Source organism: Carcharhinus amblyrhynchos, chromosome 9, assembly GCF_965287045.1.
Source record: "Carcharhinus amblyrhynchos chromosome 9, sCarAmb.v2.hapA, whole genome shotgun sequence".
Taxonomy (NCBI): Eukaryota; Metazoa; Chordata; class Chondrichthyes; order Carcharhiniformes; family Carcharhinidae; genus Carcharhinus; species Carcharhinus amblyrhynchos.
The window spans coordinates 74,858,825-74,881,132 of NC_137332.1; the positions used below are offsets into that span (position 1 = coordinate 74,858,825).

Consider the following 22,308-nt stretch of genomic DNA (forward strand, 5'->3'; position numbering starts at 1 on the left):
AAGATAAAAATACGCACACCCACACGTATATACACACACACATACACATGTGTACACTGACACACATGTACACACATGTGTAGGCATACACACACACAATCTCCTAAAGGTGTCCTGGGACCCTATCCAAATGGGTATATTCATGAATCAGCATTCACAGTTTGGGAATTACAATTCACAGCAGGCCTCGGGGCTACTGCTCAAGGGATGGTGAGAAATGGCCACATTCAGAGAGTTTGGAGTCTTTTACAGTGTTTGGGCCTTCCACACACGAGCTTGCTAGGACTTGGAGCACGTACACACTTTTTCTTTCTCCAGGACAGGAACCAACCCGCGCACTTACACAGAAGAAAAAATTGGAACCTTGCAAAACGCGGGGCAAGTGGCCTAAAATCTGACTTCTGGATCTTAAGGCCACAGTGGCATTCGCGTGGATGGCAAACACGGGTTCAGGTTTTGGGCCAGTGAGGGCATTTTGTTGAGCATTTCTTATGAAAACACTCTGCTTTCTTTTATAGGTATTTTCAATGTTAAATGTGTTACACTGTGTGACACACAATAGCAGCTATTTTATAGTAAGGTTATAAGCATCCTGTAGGAACAGGAGCCAGTCACTTAGTCCTCAAGCCTGTGTGATCATTACATGAGGTAATGGCTGATTCACAACTTATCTCCATGCACCTGTCTTTGACCAAATTCCTTGGTTCACAAAAATCCATCAAACTCAAAAGTTAAAATGTACAACTGATCTAGCATCAATTGCCCTTTGCAGGAAAGAGTTCCAAACCTCTATCATTATTGGTGTGTGGAAGCATTTCCTAATTTCACTTCTAGAAGATCTACCTCAAATTTTTAGACCATGTCTCATAGGGCTACATTCCCCAATCAGCAGAAATAGTTCCTCTGCATCTGTCCTGCTTAATAATGTTGGAATTCAATCAAGTCAGCCCATATCCTTCTAAATTCGAGGGAACACAAGTCTAGTTTGTGTCGTCTCTCCTGCTAATTTAATGATAGGTTTCCCCAACTCATTCATTGACCTTTCTGTTCTTGGTTTCTCTGGATTTGAAATCGCCAATATTCGGAATAAAGGGTTTAAAAACTTTTTTTTTAGAAAATACACATTTTACAATAACATGATTGTATGTCAGCTGTGGTTCAGTTTGTAGCATTCTTGCCTCTGAGTCAAACAGTTGTGGATGTAAGACAAATAGTAGCAGAATGTTACGTAACTAAAAGGTTGGCATCTTTAAAAACACAACTGTTGCCGCATGATTCAACTCATCTGAATTGATTACCTGGTTGGGACGGAGGGTTACGAACTGGACATGACATGTGATATTGATGATTGAGATCTGATGTTTCACAAAGAGTTCAGAATAATGAAATACCCAACAATGTTTAGCTCAACGTGAATGATGCACAGAACATGTCCTATATTAATAGCTACAATGGCCTCGTACATGTGGCAATTGCAGACAACAGGACCAAGTGGCGCACAAAGCATGCAATGCACTTGTAACTGGAGAATTATACATACACCGTGATCTTTCTGTGAGTGTTGTCAGCGAAGTACAGATAGCAAGATGGGATCTCCCGAACACCAAGTGTCATCATGAGGTTCTCCTCATTGTTCAGAACTCTGCGCACAGAGATGTTCTCGTACTGCAGCATATCCAGGATCACCTGTGGGAGCAACAGGCATTAGTCAGACGCTTCCTTCAAACAATCCAAAAAAGAGAGCATGAAACAACAGCACAGGAGACACAAACTGCATGGGTAATATTGGTTTTGGTGGTCATTACAGCCTGGCTTTAGCAATTCCTATTTCAAATTTACAAGATTTTGTTCTCCTTCCTAAAGTGATGAGTTTGCCTGCTCTGAATCTTACCAAAGGAAGGATTAACAAGTAACTTTTTACTGCAAAATTCAGGACAATTGGCTTTCCATATGAATGGAATCTATACTTGACTTTGAAGTAACGCATTGATTGGGAGCTTTACACTTAAGCAGTCCAGTGCATAATGAACATTCTCAGTTCCCCATCAGAATAATTTCCCAAGTTCCCCAAGAATAATGAACCACCTTTGTTTAAGATGCAGGAAACTAGGAGCATTAAATGAAAATATAACATTTCAAGGTATTTCTGCTGTCTTTTGGATGAAATGTTAATCTGAGGCCCTATCTATCTGTCATTTGGGTAGATGTAAAAGATCTTATGGCATTGTTATGCTGAAGAGCAGGGGGTTTATCCTTGGTGCCCTGGCAATATTTATTCCTCAATCAACAGTACCAATGGGGAGGTGATGGCCGAGTGGTATTATCGTTAGGCTATTAATTCAGAAACTTTCTGGGGATCCAGGTTCGAATCTTGCCACAGCAGATGGTGGATTTGATAATAAAAAGTAAGCCCAGCAGAGAGTAGGTATAGACTTGATGCTAAATGGCCTCTATCTGCATTGCAGGGATTGTATGATTCTATCATTCTATGAACCCAAGAAACGTGTCACCTATCCCAGTTAGTTGCGTTGAGTCAACCTTTTTTGACTGTCCTCTGGCTGCCAATTAGCTAGAGCCCCATTTGTAAAACAACTTAAACCATCTTTCTCCCACTGTCCAAAGATGTGAGGGCTAGGTGGATCGGCCGTGCTGAAGTGTCCCTCAGTATCGGGGAATTAGCAATGTCAATTCATGGTGTTACGGGGATAGGGCCAGGGTGGAAATGTTGTCGTTACAAGCTCGATGGGCTGAATGGCCTCCTTCTGCACATTCAAGATTCTATGATATTAACTCGGTTTCTCTCTCCCTACGGATGCTGCTAGACCTGTTGAGATTTTGTAGCATTCTCTGCTTTTCGTTGAAAATAATAGTGCATCTTTCCTCATGTAGAAACCTCCATCCCTGAAACATAAAATTTTTGATCAACTGAAAATTATAAATACAAAGCAGTTTGTCAGACCCCATGCCTGGGTTGATGGCCTCCCATCCGCAACAGATTGAACTTCTTATGAGGCAGCGGGTAGTTTAAAAAATTCTAAGTGAAGACAGCTGAAAGTGGCCAAGAAAAAAGGCTGCTAACTTACTACCCACACAGAGTAGGGGCTGACCATTCTGCAGGCTCTGGCCATTGGTGAGACAACTAGATGGGGAATTTCAACTGAGGTCAGTGAGATTTTAGTTCATCACAAAATGGGTAATGTTGTCCTCCGCTTCATGTAACAATGTCATTCTTTGCATCCTTATAGAATGGCATCTACGTTCCCAGAGCATTAACAGTTCCTTCCAGCTCAGTTTGACACTTCACTATATAGAACTTAACCCAACAGAAACAGGCCATTTGTTTCAGCACGTTAATGCAGGTATTTATGCTTCATATGAGCATCATCTCATTTCATTTCCTCAATGTATTATTTTGTTCATTTCTCCCTTATCTAGCTTCCCATGAAATGTATTCACGTACTACTGTCTGTTGCTGAATTGCATCCTCTAAGAGCAAGGCAGTTTTTAACCCATTCTAGATCTACCGGCTTCATTTTGAAGGATAATTACAGGAAGTCAATGCCACAAGAGAGGACCCAGGGGCTGATTTAATAAGTACAATGTCAGGGGCAAGTGCTTCAGACATCAAAATGTGTGGAAAATCACCATAACTCGAGGCATTCTTAGATCTGCGCCCAGTTTCTTTCAAAGTCCGCTACTGCATTATGTGACAATCTGTATTACTGGTTCATGAAAAATCTCTATAGGTACTGCCAGCAGCTCCTGAATTTACTGAGAAAGTTACACTAATCTATTAACAAAATCAAGCGCCGGTTGCAGTTGTGCAGGAACAGTCAGTTTTTCACAGGGAGCTAAGTGATGACAACTCTGGAAGGCCTTCGGTACCACAAGGCTGATATTGGTTCAAATCATGCTCAAATCTCTAACTCCCAAACAAGAGGCAGAACAATCGCTCAGAACTACATCTGGATCTGAGGTAGGTTGTGGACCTTAGGTACCAGATGTAAACATTTTTTATGGCATTGCTGCATTAAACTTTCAGTCGCATTTGACATCAAACATTATTGCAGTCATACAGATCCTTGGTGAGTACCTGGAGTACTGCATGCAGTTTTGGTCACCCTACCAAAGAAAGAATATACTTGCCATAGAGGGATGCCTTCTTCAGATAGGTGGAAGTTTGGGTACAGTGGGTACAGTTTTGGATCCAATGGTTGTGTACAAATCAGACCTACGGAAATGTAGTATGAGCGCAGTAAACGTTTGTGCATAAACCTTGCCCATCAAAAGGTTTCACCAATGGTAAAACTCCTCGGGTGAAACTTTGAATGGATAAGGATAATGCATGAACCCTCAATGCGCTCATACTCCATTTTTTACATTGACATTACATAGATTTTTACATAGACATTAATCCATTTACACTAATCATTGGATTCAAAATTGTACTCATTGTAAGCTAACCTTTTCTGCTAATCATTTTCCACAGCTCAGATGGAACAGTACAAAAAAAATCCACACCCTCCCTTTGCAACAAAATCGTTTGCTTCCAAATATTGCAACAAAGACCATATTTCAAAAAGTAGTCAATTGGCTGCAAATAAAGCTTTGAGACATCCTAAGGTCATGTAAGGTGCAACTTAAATGCAAGTCTTTCCCTTTTCCACTATACTGAAATGGCAGTGAATACTATTTGCATTATATCAAGTAAGCTGCCGGACCAACCTCCTGACATTGGAAATCTACAGGATGTTTCGGAGCAAGGCATTCAGCTCCCTTGTTGAAGCTTCTAATTATTGTCTGTTTTACAGCATCATGGAATTGCCTCTCTTGTGTTAGAAGAAAGATTGCTCGGAAATGGGCCCCTGCTGTGCACTGTCATCATTCAACTACGAGGACATAATTCCAACAAAAAGGAATGAATGTCGCATTTAGAAAAGCATTAATTCCCCAAAGCAGACAGAGTTTATTTGAAGAGGCACATTAATCTCCCCTGCACTTCACTGGATTCCTGATCACATCCAAAACGCAATGGAAGATAGACTCTCGATAACTTCACACGTAAATGCTGCCAGTGCCTTCTCACCCTTTGGAATGTTAACGCTCTGTCACTATAGGCATATTAAACAATGGGAAGGAACTAACGGTGATACATGAGGAAAGTGAAAGATCCCCTTCTGGTAATGTTTTTAACAATGGAGAAGACTTAACATTCCAAAAGCTTCCGAGTCAGGGCTGCAAACATTCACAGCAAAGCATCCTTGACTTTCCCCTGTATCCTCAGCCCTACCTATGGAAGAGTAACCTGAATTATACCTCACCAACCATCCTGTGAGTGTAATTGGGAATTTAGTCCCAAGCTACAGAAAGCTTTAAGTTATTGAACTGAGTTGGAAGCATCCGAATGCATTTGCTTCAGACTGAAATACCAGCAGACTGTCAATGCCTTCTGAATTACATTGTTGGGGTTAACAGCAACAGTGATGGGTATTAATTGTCTTTGAGCATGTGTAAATGGGGGATAGGGTGTTGTCCGACCCAACTGCTTGCCCCTCCAGAAAACATATGTAAATGCCTCTCCTCATATTCCATACCCTGATCAAAATTCCATAACCTCAAGTAGGTATCTAATTGTGTGGTTAACAACTCGACTATACTTTATCTATTACCCCCAAAAAGAGCACACACCGTATTCACAGAATAAGATTCATTGAGGTAAAATTAAATCAAGTCCCCATGTTTGCGGGAGAAGTGTTTTGCCTGTTATTGTTGAGACTTTATTGGTGAGCTCAATTCACGCAATCTCTTACTGAAGCAGGTCTCACCAACATGGGTATTAACCTGGCAAATAATCTCCAAGGATAGTCCTGCCTTACTGAATAACTGCAATTTGTATTTGGACACTCATGCACACGTACACATCCGACCAACTTGGTGTGACTTGGAGGAGAGCTTTTGGCTATCGATACGCCCATGACATTGCTGTCCTTGGCCTTTGTGGAAGGGAGACGATGTTAAAATAACCTCAGTCAGTAGCTGCAATGTTTCCTATTCACTGTGTATCTTTTTTAAGAAAAGGAAAATGATTACATTCCTCTCAGCCTGATGTTCTCACATTGATGAAAAATCAAAGACACTGGTCACCATCATCCACATACTGGGAAGTGAGCATTGAAGAGTGTGTTTTACTTGCAGTGTTACTGGACTGCATTGTACGAGGCTCTAGGGCTTTTTGTTACCCTTTTCAACACAGTGATGGGCAGACACTCTAGGGAAGATTAACAGGCATTGTCCAAATAGGATTAGGTCAGTGTTATGTCTGACTAGATAAAGCATTAGGAATAATTGCAATTTAAAATATGTAGCTTACCTCTCGGCCTAGGTAGGAGTTCTCTTGCTCAACAATCAGTGCCAGATACTGAACGTTGTTGCCAGCATAGAAGTTCTGTACTTCTGCCATGCTATATTTGAAGAAACAAAAATTATATTTAGAATTTTCACACCTATATTCAATTCCTCAGATAACTGTACATTTACAAGTATCCCTCAGGTCAGAGGAAGATCCATTGCTGTGACAAAAAAAAAACGGAGGCAGTGAGGTTTGTGCACCAAACCTGGTTCCTGTCACTCAATAGCAGATCCTATACAAGTTGACCAGTTACCAAGATATGGCCAGTGAAAGCTCTGAGCAGAGCCACATGCCCGAGATGCATTGATACAAATACAGGTAGCACCAGTGGCACGTCAATTCAGCCAGTTTTAGTTATTGAGCTGAATGGTAACCAGGAGCATCAACTTCCACTTCCATAACATTGCACATTTCTGCTCTTGCTCTTCTTATCTGCTGCTGAATCTCTTATCCGTGTATTTATTGCTTTAAGACACGGTAGCACAGTTAGCACTGCTGCTTCACAGCTCCAGGGACCTGGGTTCAATTCGCGGCTCAGGTCACTGTCTGTGTGGAGTTTGCACATTCCCCTCGTGTCTGCGAGGGTTTCCTCCAGGTGCTCCAGTTTCCTCCCACAGTCCAAAGAATTGCAGGTTAGGTTGATTGGCCGTGCTAAAATTGCCCTTAGGTGTCCTGAGATGTGTAGGTTAGAGGAATTAGTGGGTAAAATATGTAGGGATCTGGATGGGATTGTGGTTGGTGCAGACTCGATGGGCCGAATGGCCTCTTTCTGTACTGTAGGGTTTCTATGATTTCTTTCATTCCAATGCTCACCAGTCCAGCTTCTCCACTTGCACCATAAATCTGAGCTTGTTTAGAAGTCTATTGCTCATATCCTATCTCATACCATTCACCCATCATTCCCATTCTTGTCGATCTACATTGACTCCCAGTCAGGCAATCCTTCAATTTTAAAATCCTTGTCCTTTTTTTCAAATCTCTTTGTGATCTCGTCCCTCCCTGTTGCTGTCACTTCCTCCACCTTATAACCCTGGGAGATATCTGAGCTCAACCCATTCTAGCATCCTGAACAGCCCTGATTATAACTCCTCCACCATTGGCAGCCATGTCTTTGGTTGCCTAGGCTCTGAAATTCCCTCTCTAAACCAATTTGCTGCTCTACCTCCCTCTTCCTCCTCTAAGGCACTCCTTAAAACCTACCTCTTTGACCTACCCTTCCTAGGAGATGTTGCTTAGTGTCAAATTTGGTTTGACGAGGCTCTTGTGAAGCATTTTGGGACATTTTACAATACTGTTGTGAATATAAAGATGTTGCTATTATTGAATTCTACAGTTGCTGAGAATTGGGAACACTTTCCTCAATTCAGGTGCCCGATGCTAACACTCTCAGACTGGGCACAGGATAGGTTAAATATAGTACACTATGTTTTAAAATCCAAATATTCATCAGCTTGTGACTTCTCTGAGTGAGGGCTTTTAAACTTATAGGATGGAGTTCCACCGACCCTCCAGCCAGGCAGATTGTCTGGTGTCGCTGAAGTCAGGAGACTTTTGAATAGTTTCCTACATTTTCCAGCCCTGCCGTAATTCTGCCCACAGACTCCAGTTACTGCTGTGGGTTCTCATTCAGAATGGGGTGGAAGTCTGCCAGGATCTCAGTCAACACAGGATCTTCAGACAGAGAGCTGTCCAGCCAGGATTCAATCTTAGTTCGCCGAAGGGAAAACATGGGTCCATTCCCAGCTGTTCAAACATGGCAAATCTCAATATTCTTCGCAGGCACCAGCTTACTCGTGAATCCTTTCTTTGCCAAAGGGCAGAGGGGGAATTCTCAGGGTCACCCGGCTGACAGATGGGGAAACTGCGACTCTGCAAGCACTGGATTTCCACACGCACTCAGCACAACTGTCAAACTTTGCCTCGGCAAGAAGACGTATCCTCTGCCTGACACTCCTGTGACCTTTGGCCCTCGTGGGGCGACCCCCATTTATTAAAACATCAACCTCTGCTTCTGTCTCCTGCAATCCCATTTAACACCTCGAAAGCTCCGACAAATGTAAGCCCTTCCAGGATTTCACATCTGACCTCTGCCCTTTAAGCCAATACATCAGCCCGACAATTACAGATCGAAATAATTTCTCTTGTGACTTATATAAATTCTTCCTTATTTTAAACAATTTTGTACAGAAGCTCCATTCCCACTCCCGGTTACTGACATTTCCCTAGCTAAAGTGGCAGGGGGGTAAAGTCACTGAATAATTGTATTATCCTGTAGAAAAAAGAGATACTGAAGGATACTGCAGTTTAAGCCCTCTAAGAGTTTCAAATTTGCTGATTTGCTTAAAACACTTACATTTCCATATGTGATGGGAATGTCCTTAAAAACCCTTAATTGCTTCCCATCTTGGTCATAAACCTTGGTCTGCATCACACTGCCCATCCCCTTCACTTCATCAGTAGAAGAGACACAGACATTTCAGTGTTACCTGCCATACTGCTGGCTTAAACGTTAGTTACCAGGCCTCCACAAGGCCTCACTTCCTTCCACTAAAACCAACCAGCATATTGGAGTCATTCGGGAATGTAAAGTTAAAGGCCTGACTTCTTTGTTACACGATCAACTGTCTCTTTACAACCCTCTCCTCTCCGCCATCACCAATAACAGCAGAGCTCATGGCATTTTCTCTCATCAGGTTAGAGATTGTCCATTCAGCTGACGCTGCTCCTCCCCTCCAGTCCGCCTGCCCACCAAACTTTAACAGATCCTAACCTTCCGTTCGCCCCATACCTATCACAGCCTGAATATGTCTAGAAATGGTTCTTCTGTCAGCCTTCGCATGACCATCTTCAGAGCCTGGCAAAAATCTACCTGTGGCCTTCTTTCTTTGCCTTGCTACTATCCGGGAGGTTATCTGCAGGCAAAAAGGGTCAGGTTCCACATGTAAGTTCATATAAGCTCCGTGGGCAGCACAATGGTTAGAACTGCTGCCTCACAGCACTAGGGACCCGGGTTCAATTCTGGCCTCGGCTGACTGCCTGTGTGGAGCTTGTATGCTCTCCTCATGTCTGCATGGGTTTCTTCTCACAGTCCAAAGATGTATCGGTTAGGTGGATTAGTCATGTTAAATTGTCCCTTATGTCAAGGGGACTAGCTAGGATAAATGCATGGGGTTATCGGGATAGGGCCTGGGTGAGATTGTGATCCGTACAAACTCGATGGGCCGAACGGCCTCCTTCTGCACTGTAAGATTCTATGATTATTTCTTAAAGTTAGACCAGTGTCCCAATAATCTGCTCCCTGCGATACCTGCACTGCGGAATTCATTTGGGAAAAGAGAAAAGATATGTTCAGGAGAAGACATTGAAAAATGTTTCCTCTTAACAAATTGCAGGTCATAAGCCTGTTTTGATCTACGGGACCTTTACTAAAAGCCTTCACTTACTCCCACTGTGGTGACAGATGACTTAACCCTTGAAGCACTAAAGCATAACAGAACTATTATCATTTCAGAGGTGATAAAATTTACCTAAAATAAGAATATTAGATAATACGAACAGCAGCACAGTGGCTCGCACTGTTACCTCACAGCACTAGGGACCCTGGTTCAATTCCCAGCTTGGGTCACTGTCCATGCAGAGTCTGCGCGTTTTCCCATGTCTGCGTGGGTTTCTTCCGGGTGCTCCAGTTTCCTCCCACAGTCCAAAGGCCTGCTGGTAACGTGCATCAGCCATGCTAAATTCTCCCTCAGTCTATCTGAACAGGTGCCGGAGTATGGTGACTAGGGGATTTTCACAGTGACTTTACTGCAGTGTTAAAGAAAGACTACTTGTGACACTAATAAATAAACTTAAACTTAATATGATCTGGGTAACTACCAGTCCATAAGAACTACTTTGCAACATGAGAATGGAATATCTTACACAAATTATTTAATCCATCTTTCTAGATATCTGACAGACTTTACGTAAGATGTCAGGGGTAACTTTTTCACTCAGAGGGTGGTGAGAGAGTGGAATCGGCTGCCGTCGGTGGTGGTGGAAGTGAACTTGTTGGGGTCTTTTAAGAAACTTCTGGATAAGTACATGGGATTTAATGGGATTGAGGGTTACAGATAGGCCTGGTAGGTAGGGATATGATCGGCGCAACCTGTGGACCGAAGGGCCTGTTTGTGCTGTAGTGTTCTATGTTCTATATAGCCCTGAATGGGAAGTTGCTACTCTGCAGAACCTCTCAGGATCATAGAAATCTTACAGTGCAGAAGGAGGCTATCCGGCCCATTGAGTCTGCACTGACAACAGACCATCTAGGTCCTATCCCTGTAACCCCAAGTATTTACCCTGCTAGTCCCCCTAACACTAAAGGGCTATTTAGCATGGCCAATCAACATAACCTGAACATCTTCATGCTGTGGGAGGAACCTAGAGGAAACCCATGCAGACACAGGGAGAACATGCAGACTCCACCCAGACAGTGACCTAAGCCAGGGATCAAACCCAGGTTCCTGGCGCTGTGAGACAGCAGTGCTAACCACAGTGCCACTATGCAACCTCTTGATATCCACCTGCCAATTCTTACACCTTTAATGTGTTCCCTCAGTCATAACCCTGGCTTACAGCCCAAAAGGAATTGAGTTCAACTGATGTCATTTAGACTGTATTTACTTGTGATCCTGTATGCGTTATGGTATTAATGTGATATATACGTCAGAGCAAAGTTTAAGAAAAAAGGCAAAAGATTCTGAGGAAACTGAAATATAAACAAAAACATTTGGTAGATATTCAGGTAATTTTAATGCAGTCAGTTATTTTCACCATTTTGTTTGTACAGAGAGCCTGATGGCCGAGCGTTTCCAGCGTTTTCCTGTTTCACTGGAAAGTTCAGGGACTCTGAATTATCTATCACTGTCCACCAGGGGTCACTCCGCACTAGGGAGATCATTGGAGGTGATTCCTTGCTTCAAATTCTTCTAATAAGTCTTCCACCAACAACTTGTGCTTACATAGCACATTTAACATGGTAAAAATTCCAAGCTGCCTCACAGGAGGGGTTTCAAACAACGTACGACTCTGAGCCACGTAAGGGGCATTTTTCTAATTTGTTCATGGGATATGGGTATCGCTGGCTAGGCCAGCATTTATCGTCCATCCCTAAGTGCCCTTCAGAAGGTGGTAGTGAGCCAACTCCTGCAGTCCACTTGGTGCAGGTACACCCACTGTGCTGCCTGGGAGGGAGTCCCAGCATTTTGAGCCAGCAATGTTTTACCAGAAGCTCGGTCAGAGAGACAGGTTTTAAGGAATGTGCTGAAGGATGAGGCCGAGGAAGAGATGTGGCTGGTGTGACTAAAATCAAGGATCAGAACTGGGAGACCGCAGCTATCTCAGAAGATTGTGGTGAGATTAAAGAGATAGGGAGGTGCAGAGCCGTGGAGGGATTCACAAAGAGGTTTCAGAATTTTAAAATCATTGCTTAACTGGGATCCACAGCTGGTCGGCAAGAATGGGGGCGGGGGTGTGGTGGTGGTGGTGGAATGAGTGAATGGGATTTGGTGCAAGTTAGGACATGAACAGCAGAGATTTAGCAGTACAGGAGAAGGCTACTACACTGTCCTTCCAAAATTTAAACCAAGACTCGGGGGGGCAATCTTACCGGCTTGTCACGCTGGTCGATCGGCATGCTGGTAAGATCATGCAAGAGGTGAAAAACTGGGTTCGTGCCCAGTTTCTTGCTCCTCACAATATTACCAGCCCTGTCCTGCTGGCGTAATCAGGGCAGGCTGGGACGGATTCTGTCGGGAAAGCCACCACAGCTCCCTCACCTTCCCTTACAAATCCACCAATGGGTTATGGTGAAATTCTGCCCAACCTTGCTACTCAATGGCCTTTCAACAGACTTTTGTTTGGCAAAGGTATTCAAAGCGATGGAACCAAGGTAGGCAGATGGAGTTAAGCTAAAGAACGGCTGTGCCCATGCTAGAAAAGGCTCGAGGGGCTGAATAGCCTGCTGCTGTTTCAACGTTCTCTCATTAGGACTGAGTCAGGAAAGGCCATTTCACCCAACAAGTCCTTTCAATTGCATTCAAAATACTCAAGGACCAAACTGCTTCATCTGCACAATGTCATTTGGAGGCTTTATCCCTTGATGTACAAGTCAGAAATGATCTTACCTAAAGAAGATATAGAAAAGTGATTATACATCTCTTGTAGGAATAACCTGGACATTATCCAATGCAAGTTCAATTCAATGTGTGCTTACCTGATTGGTTCCAGTGGGGGACAGGCTGGGGGCCACATATTCTCGTCATGCTCCTCCAAGCTATCAATGATAGAATGGCGTAGAGATGACACGTTAGAAGCTGCACCTATACAAAGTTAAACACAGGCTGGATTCAGCTAAGTGTTGGCAATGAGGGCTGGGCAATAACATCAGAACATGGAGAAAAGCTTGGATTACAGAAGTTATAATGGGTAGCAAGAATCCCTGTGGGGTAGATGTGAAAGGTATCAGAAACTTCTCTCAGTGTGTATGAGAGACACCAGTAGCACAGAGGCAAGCCTGGCTTCATTTGCCCCAGTATGAAACTGTGCATGCATGACAAGGTGAATCTTGGCCTGTGGCAATCAGTGAATCACTACACTTAAATCCAGCTGTAAGAACTTCCTGTATTTGTATTGTGCTAATTTGTTCTATAGATTATTGCTACTTCTCTGACAGTCCCAGGTAACATACACTAATATTGAGGATCTAGAGTAATAAATTATTCTGTAAAAAAAATACAGACCCAGAGGATAGAATTACAGGCCCAGAGGATAGAATTACAGACTGCAGGCATATGGTAACAGATCCAGAGTATACAATTACAGACCCAGGGTGGAATTACTGATTCCAAATATACAATTATTAGAGTGCAGATATACAATCACAGACCTACGGTATACAATTACGGGCCGTGTAAATTTGGTGATAGACTCTGGGTTTACAATTTCAAGCCCTGGAAATGTAGCAACAGATTTCCCCTTTCCTATTCCCTCCATACCCTTTCTGGTTACTTTGTAAAGACCGTTTACCAGTTATGCAACTGCTTAAAGGTTCCAAATGCCATTTAAATTTCATTAGGTCTGGTTTGTGGCAGTTCTCTGATACTTCCACTACACAACCTCCCCCCACCCTGCCCCACCCACCCCACCATTCCAGTTTCTTTCCTTCCTACCTCACCTGAGCTTAAATAAGTGAACGCAGGTCAAATATTGAATTGAGGACCGCGCTGGTGTGTAAGGTTCAGTCAGGAACTTTCATCCCATAGCCACCAGAGGACATTTCCAACAATATTCAGCACTTTCCTTAATTCATCTTTCAAATGGTCAGTTCAGCATAGTAAGCAGGCAATGAGATCCTCCAATAAAGGCCAAAAGCTATAATGTGTTTTTTTTTATTAATTTACGGGATGCGGACACATTACTAGTTGAGCCAGAATTTATTGCCTATCCCCAATTGCCCTTGCACTGTGCAGCTTGCTAAGCTTTTTCAGAGGGAAGTTAAGAGTCAACCACAGTTGTTGGAATTCTCCAGCCTTGTCCATGGCTGGGATTCTCCAGTCCCTCCTCAGTGAATGGAGTTTTGGCTGAGCACCAAATTCTCCATTCTCGCTGGAAGTAGTAGTGGGGCGAATGAGATCAGAGAATCCCGGCCACTGTTGTCGATTAGACACGCAGAGAAGACCAGCTAAGGATCAGATGGTTTTTTTTACGACAACGGACAATGATTTCATGGTCATCATTAGATTAATACTGAATTCAAATGTCATCATCTGTCACAGGGGATTCAAACCCAGATCCCCATAGCATTACCCTGGGTCTCTGGATTATGAGTCCAGTGACAATGCCACTTTACCAATGTCTCTCTCCCCCATGTACTGGTACAAGTATATCCATCCATGGGCTCCAGCTCAGCTCCAGATTCTTCTTCTTCTTCTTCTTCTAGGCCAAGTGGGCAGTTCTAGGTCCAAATAACAGGTGCCACTTCATGGATTTCTTTACTGTTAAAACGGCAGATCTTTGCAAACGCACAGCGTATGACCAGGTGATGGCTACTAACCCTCCATGGTTGCCCTGGAATCTTCAACAATTGTAGATGAATTTCTAGAATAACATTGTGAGCAAATGCAGGAAAAGGTCATAGGATCTTAAACAAAAACTGAAGGCAGGCTGGAGGTTGGACCAATGGCTATAATGTAAGGGCAGGGGAAAATATGTCTTTAAATGTCCAGAAATTAGAACTGGGCATCCCTAAGCAACCATGCTTGCTATTTATTGGTTAAAACTGACAAATGGCAAGGCTCTGAGCAGATTAGGGATCTTTGCATTCAAGACAATTAAACAGCTTTTAACTGTGTAACTCTTCCCTCCTTCAATCTTGCTAAGAGTGATCTGAAATGCCCAATCGTCTGGGACATGCAGTGTTCTTGTGATCTCTGACAACCTCTAGTGGCTGCCCTGAGACAGTGAAAATATCTGTCTTCATATCAATTTCTCAGACAAAGTAACGATGATTTTTTAAAAAAATGGTGCCAGGAAGTGCCACTGGAGAAGCTCCCTCTCAAACAAAGCAGAACTTGTCTGCTCACTCCCTTTAATATCAAATCACGAGTTTCCTTCATCCTTTGCCCTTAAGTTAGACATGGTTGATCCAGGCAAAATGAGAAGATTGTGAGAATTCTTTACTGAAGCTGTAACAGGACAGAGTGGCACCAGCATAGCTGTACATGTATGGGGTGCTGCCAGAGTAGAAAATTTTCTAGTAGATCCCCCTGCTGCTCCCTGTGTCGAGCTGCAGATCCCTGGTGGAGTGAGGCTTCCACTTTGTCTGACATAGCAGGATTAGTTCTGGCTTCGCACTGAATTTGTGTTCTGTTTATGCAAATGACTGTCATGTATCTATTACCAACCCCACACATTTTCACTGAATGAATCTGATACCTTGCCTCTGCATACCAATTTCTAAAAAGTTGCAGCTCACACACTTCAAGTTAGATTCAGGGAATGAAACTATTAACACACATCCACATAAAAAACAATTCTAACATCTAATGCAATGCAAAGTGTCAACTTTAAACCTCTCCTTCGTGAAAAAAACAAAATCCCGAGGAAGCCACTTTCGAGTGTCATACTGTGTAAAACTTGCTTTCGGCTCCGGTCCTCAAGTGTCCCTGGGTTAGAAAGGAGTGAGTAAGGAAGGAAGATAGCATGCATTCCTGATCACCATCTAGTGCTATAAAGCATCCATGGATGTGAGCAAGTGCCCCCACCTTTCAACCCTATCGCAGATGGAGATCTGGTACTTCACAAGCTCTCCCAATAAGGGACAGGGTATCTGGGCTCACAAGGACTGAACACCTTCGGGAAAGAGGGTAACTGGTCTTCACCTCTTTTCTGCCTCTCCTGAATTCCATCCTCAGGAAACTGCTGGCACACAGTTCAGTAGATACTAGCTGCAAACTTCTTCCTGGACATCACCCTTAGGCAGAATTATAACTGCCCTCAAAAGTTGCCTTCACTCAATGTCCAAACACAAACACCGTTTTCCAGCAGAGATCACTGCATAGAAAGCAGGAGCAAGAAACTTGGTTGGAGTGGTCAGTCAAGGTTCATAGTTCCATCATCAGCTAACTTAGCAAACAAAGAGATCGATGTTCTGTTTGTTTGAGCTATCCCCTGGGTAAATTATTGATGATTCGGATTACTGGCGGTATAAAATGTTTTATCATTTCTCCCAAATTGAGAATCCTTTCAATGATTGTACCAATGAGATTGAGTTAATACCCCATCCAACAGATGGGCTGACAGAATGGCACAGTGGCTAGCACTGCTGCCTCAGAGCACCATGGGCCTGGGTTCGATTCCGGCCTTGGGTGACAGTCTGTGTGGAGTTTGCACGTTTGTCCTATGTCTATGTGGGTTTCTTCCGGGTATTCTGGTTTCCTCCCACATCCCAAAGATGTGCAGGTTAAGTGGATTGGCCATGTAAAATTGCTGCTTAGAGTCAAGAGACGTACAGATGGATTAGCCATGTTAAATAGGTGGGGCAACAAACATAGGGAGGTTGGCCTGTGTAAAATGCTCTTTCCCAGGCCCAGGTTGGTGCACTCGATTGGCTCTCTCTAAATTTAATCTTGCTAACAGCTCCACCTCATGCTTTTAACAGTTCCACTCTTAATCCCTCTCCTACGGAACTTTAGGCGCCTTTTCACTGTTTGGAAGACACAGGGTCTGCGAAAATTTGAATATTGCTCCAATTTTTCTGGCAAAGCTACCTGCCATTCTGTCACCCTTGATAGTAGAAAATTGGTCACCTAGTAGCCGATCCCCATCTCATCTCTATTTCCCAAACACTCCATCATAGTCTTTTACCATTCTCCATTATATTGGCGATTGTGGCTCTGAAGTTTCCTCTCGTTTCTACTAAATTCATCACATGTTGCATTGTTACTGCTATCTTCCCCCCGCTACTTATTCGAAGACTCATCACAGGTTCTGTCTTTAAAATCTTCCTCAAATTTCACCATTGTAGAGTTTCCTTTCATTTTCCCCCTTCTACAATTGAAAGGTTTTTAAATGCTAAGTATTCCAACTGTTAGTCACTCTTTCCAGAAAGAATGAAGTGAGTTATATTTAAATAACACTTTTCATATATTGGACGCATCTCAAAGTACACAAAGGCTATTGAAATACTTTTACCCGTTGTAATTCAGGGACTAATTGCAACAAATGTAGAGCAAAGCAAGACGCCAGATTAGTGATTTGGTTACCTTGTTTAGTTTTTGATATTGGTTGAGGGATGAATGTTGGCCAGCACTCCTCTAGAGTGCCCTTGATCTTCCATAGCACCATGATAGTACCATAGAACATTTGACGTTTACACAAGAGTGCAGCTCCCTCCAGGAATGCACTTAACTATTGGTCTAGGTTTTGTAAACAAATCTTGGGAATGGAATCTGAACCCATGATGTTCTAAATCAAGGAAGAGGGAATGCTATAAAATCACTTTCAATTTTTTCTCCTTTCTGCAATTTTCACACTTTGAAAGGTCAATCTTGCTGTCATCACCTCCAATTCATCTTTTTTACTCCTTTCAACCCTTGGCTATGTCCCTGCCATACTTGCCTCAATTTTTCACCTTAGTTTCTGTACTTTGTTTTTTGATTGAAGAGGAAAATGTTACAGGTAAAACAAATCCCGAGTACACCAACTTTCTGTCAGTATTATTGAGTAGACTCAGACATCTTATCTCCTGTGTCTACAGACACATCTGGCAGTCAATGCACTTCATTCTCATCTATCAAAAACAAACATCAATATGTCTCTCTTATGCCTGTTGGTGATCTCTACTGATAGTCTGGTGCCAGTTCATCTTGGGTTGACCCTTCCTTTTTCTGGAAGCCTACTGCATGATTCATGGTGGCTTGACCACATTGATGGCAGTCAGGTGACATGGCCAAATCACATGAACCATCTGAAGCAAGTGATGGATGAAACTGGAGGCTGTTCCGAGTGTTTTCTTACTTCAGGTTTGGGGTAGAAAACCCCACTAGAGTCAGCCTAATTACTAATGACCTGTGCCAAAAGCCAGTTCTTTCTCCTTAATTGAGGGCAAGGAAAAGCCTCAAACACAACCTCATGCAACATCTACTGACACTGTCTACACTTCCTGCTGCCTTGGAAAAGCAGCCAGCATAATTAAGGGCCCACTCAACATGGACATACTCTCTTCCATCTTCTTCCGTTGGAAAAAAGGTACAAACATCTGAGATCATGTATAAGCCAACTCAAGAGCAGCTTCTCCCCTGCTGTCATCAGACTTTTGAATGGATCTACCTCACATTAAGTTTATCTTTCTCTCCACCTTAGCCATGACTGTAACACTACATTCTGCACTCTTTCCTTCTCTATGCTTTGTCTATATAGTACACAGTATACTAATACATGTGACAATAATGAGTCAAATCAAATGTGCTAATTCAGACACTGATTTTTGAGCCAGACCAAGCTTAACCCACATGTTAGATTCTTTACTTTTTATTACAATTGGAATTTACAAAAGAAAAGAACCTCCATGACCATCTCCTGAAGATCAACACTGTATCACATGTAAGCTTTTTTTATTCACTCATGGGACATGGGCATTGATTGCTGGCCAGCATTTATTGTCCACCGTAGTTGCCCTTGAAACTGAGTAGCTTGCTGGGCCAGAGGACAGTTGCGAGTCAACCACATTACTGTGGCTCTGGAGTGACACATAGACCACATCAGATAAGGATGGCAGATTTCCTTCTCTAAAAAACATTAGTGAACCAGATGGGTTTTTCTGATAATCAACAATGATTTCAGTAAACTCTTAATTTGAGATACTTTGAAGTGAAATTTCACTATTTCCCTTACAAGAGAACCCAGGTCCTCAGAACAGCTGAGTTTGTAGATTAATAGTTGAGCGATAATACAAGGCCATTGCTCCCCATTATTCAGTGTCTTGGTTTTACCATTCAATTAGATCATCTATCTGTATCTTAATTCTACCTACCCATCTTGATTCCACAATCCCTGATGGACTTTTGTTTTGGAAAGGATATTAATCGCACTTAAAAAAAAGTCATCCCCTAGCCTCAAGAGAGGGAGAGCTCCAGATATCCACCACCTTTTCTGTGAAGACATTTTTCCTGATATCATTCTGAACAGCCAACTTCTGATATTTAGGTTCTGCTCCCCCGTTCTGGCTTTCTGCAGATACAGCATTCAACTATATTTTAGCTAGTTACTTGGGGATCTGAGGATGTTTCTAAACTGTGAACAACATTTATCTCTGTATAACCTTAAATATTCACTCCCTCACCACTGACACACTGTGGCAGCAGTGTGCACCATTGATAAGGTGCACTGTAGAAATTCACTGAAGCTCCTGCCAAGCCCACAAATTCTTTCACCTAGAAGGACAAGGACAGCAGATGCATGGGAACACCATAATCTGTAAATTTTCCTCCAAGCCACACACCATCCTGACTTGGAACAATCTGGCTGTTCCTTCACTGTTGGTGGGTCAAAACCCTGGAATTCCCTCCCTAATTGCACTGTGGGTATACTTACAGTACGTGGGACTGCACTGAATCAAGAACGTGTGCGTTGTCCGTTACAGTGTGTATCGTCCTCTTGTCTTTTCTCAGTCCTTGTTGCTTGGCTCTCCAAATGGTGTTGAATGAAGAGTTTCATGTAACTCACTCTATTTACTCTCTCTTTCTGGACTGAAAACATAACTGCCCCGATAAGCTAGCAGTGGACTCAAAACCCAGGTACCTGCATTAGAGGATGCTGGCGCCAACACAAATGGTGGGGATGGTGGGGGGGGGTGCATTATTCACAGGTGGGTTTCCCTGTACAGACAGCTCAAAATTTCCATCCTGATCCATCTGTCAGCACCTAGCCACTCTTTCAGTTTGCCCCCTCCGCCCCACCCAGGTCTCATAAAAAGTTCCAGCTTTGGGGATAGTAGGTCACTGATGAGCTCCATGATCAATTGCTATTTCTAAGACCCTAATTGGATGCCAACTCTCACGTTTCAAGAGTTTCACTGAACCCTTTTAGAGATGGGAAGTGCAGGATTCTCCTACAGGCTGGGACAGCCTCCTCATTCCTCCTTTAATGCCGAAAGGAGGTGTAAGAGTGAGGGTGTGAAAGTTCCTTTGGAAAGTGGCACGACTAAGGGAAACGCACTGCTACTGGACACCAAGTCAGTGCCATGATATGACCCAATTCCCAAGCAGAAATAGCAACACTCACTGTTTAAACAGTAGGGTTGCAGTGACTAGACCCTGCCCTCTAAGCAGAAGTCCAAAGAGCTCTCAACAAACACAGTCAGTCAGTGCTAGCAATGTACAAATAGTTGATTAGCAGAATGGGGGGTGCTGATGGATGAAGAAAAAAGTCATTATAGAAATGTACTCACCATGATTTTCAAAATGCTTTCCTTTGAAGGTCGGTTTTGAAAATGCTTTGAAGAACTGAGGGAAAGATAAAACAAAATTGTAATTAAGTGAAACGGATCAGAGGTAGAGATACCTTCCAAAGGTCACAATGACATCTTTAGCTCTACAGTTACACCACAGGCTTGTGAGGAATGCTTCCCAGAGCCCTGCCATAGACACAAGAGAATATTTGTAAATTCAGACCGACTTTCAAGCTATTGTGACATTCCATTTGAAACACTGCCTTCACTTGCCTTTCATTGCTGCCAGTTGAGGTATATTCCCCGGAATTTCGAAGATTTAGCAGCGATTTGGTTAAACTTTTCAAAATATTAAGGACAACAGGTATTTTCTGTCCACTGAGTATTTCTGCTGGTTGGGGAACCTGTGTCCCTTAGATCGGGGAACCTCAATCACAGTTTATCTAATAACTAGACGTGGATTTTGCAGGAGTGAAATTTTGCATGCAAAGGAACTGTGAATCTTCCAAAATTTCCCAGATTCTGAAAAGATCCCAGCAGATTGGAAATAACGTCCTCAAGAAAGGAGGGAGGCAAAAAGCAGGAAAACGCAGGCTAGTTCGCCTAACATCCGCCATTGGGAAAATGCTTGAATCCATTATTAAGGAAGTGGTAGGAGGTCATTTAGAAAATTTATAATATGATCATGCACAGTCAGCTTGGTTTTATGAAAGGGAAGTTGTGTTCACTAAATTGATCAGAGTTCTTTTAGGATGTAACAAGATGGGCGGGTGAGGGGGAATGAGTAGATATAGTGTGTTCTAAACTGGTTGTCTAAAGTTTGATATGTACCCCACATAAAAGTATACTACATGAGATAGGAGCTCATGTTGCAGGGATGGTGGGATGGGGTGGTAATAAAGTAGCATGGTTAGAGGATTGGCTAACTAACAGAAAATATAGTCAGATAAATGGGTGACTTTTAGATTTTCAAACTGTAATAGTTGGGTGCCTCAGTGATCAGTAATGTCGCCTCAACTATTTACTCATGACTTGGATTGAGAGAGAGAGAATGTATTACAGCCAAAGTTGCTGAAGATATAAAAATGTGCGTGAAAGCAAGTTGTGAAGAGGATGCAAAGAGTGAAATCTTACCAGCCGCTCACACCATGTTCCTGCTGCAGTGAGGTCAGAGAATTTGTCACCCAGCCAAATTGCTGTTCATTGCAGCAGGATGGAAAAATCCTGCCGGCATGAGCGGCCATAACACTCCAGGCAAAGAGTCTCAAAGGGATATAGAGAAGTGAGCAAAAATTTCACAGATGCTTCATGATGTGGGTAAATGAGAGCGTATTCACTGGCAGGAAGGATAGAAAAGCCAACTATAATTTCAATGAAAAGTGGCTCCAAAATGCTATGGTACATTGGGAACTAGGTGTCTGTGCACAAAACTCAAAACAGTGAGCAAGCACAACTGTAAAGAATATTGGCGAGACCACACCTAGTGTAATGTGCACAGTTCAGCTCTCCTTACCTGAGGGATACATTTCTTTTGGAGACAGTTCAGAGAAAGCTCATTTGGCTAATTTTTGTGATGAAGAGGCTGCCTTATTACAGATGGATAAGTTAGCTATGTACTCATTTGTGTGTAGAAGAATGAGAAGTGATCTTATGGAAAATGCATTCTGAGTGGGCTTGATAGAGTAGATGCTGAGAGATATTGTGGAGAAATGCAAAACAAGGGACACGGTTTCAAAATAAGGGGTAACCCACGTAGGGTAGAGAAGAGGAGGAATTTCCTCTCATATGGGTGTTTATCTTTGGAATTCATTGGAACACTGAAGCCATTCAAGCATGAGATAAACAGATTCTTGAACTATAGTGGAGTCAAATGTTATGGGAAGAAGTGGAGATGAGGCCACAATCAGATCAG

General features: G+C 42.8%; 1 protein-coding gene across 1 annotated transcript in view; it reads right to left on the minus strand.

The window, feature by feature from the left end:
- qsox1 (quiescin Q6 sulfhydryl oxidase 1) overlaps positions 1-22,308 on the minus strand; it is a 90,842-nt gene that overhangs the window by 37,942 nt on the left and 30,592 nt on the right. The window contains exons 3-6 of the mRNA XM_080195936.1: positions 20,397-20,451; positions 12,663-12,768; positions 6,371-6,461; positions 1,541-1,686 (exon numbers count right to left, since the gene is read on the minus strand). Of these exons, the coding sequence (XP_080052062.1) occupies positions 1,541-1,686; positions 6,371-6,461; positions 12,663-12,768; positions 20,397-20,451 (398 nt within the window). The remainder of the gene's footprint in view (positions 1-1,540; positions 1,687-6,370; positions 6,462-12,662; positions 12,769-20,396; positions 20,452-22,308) is intronic.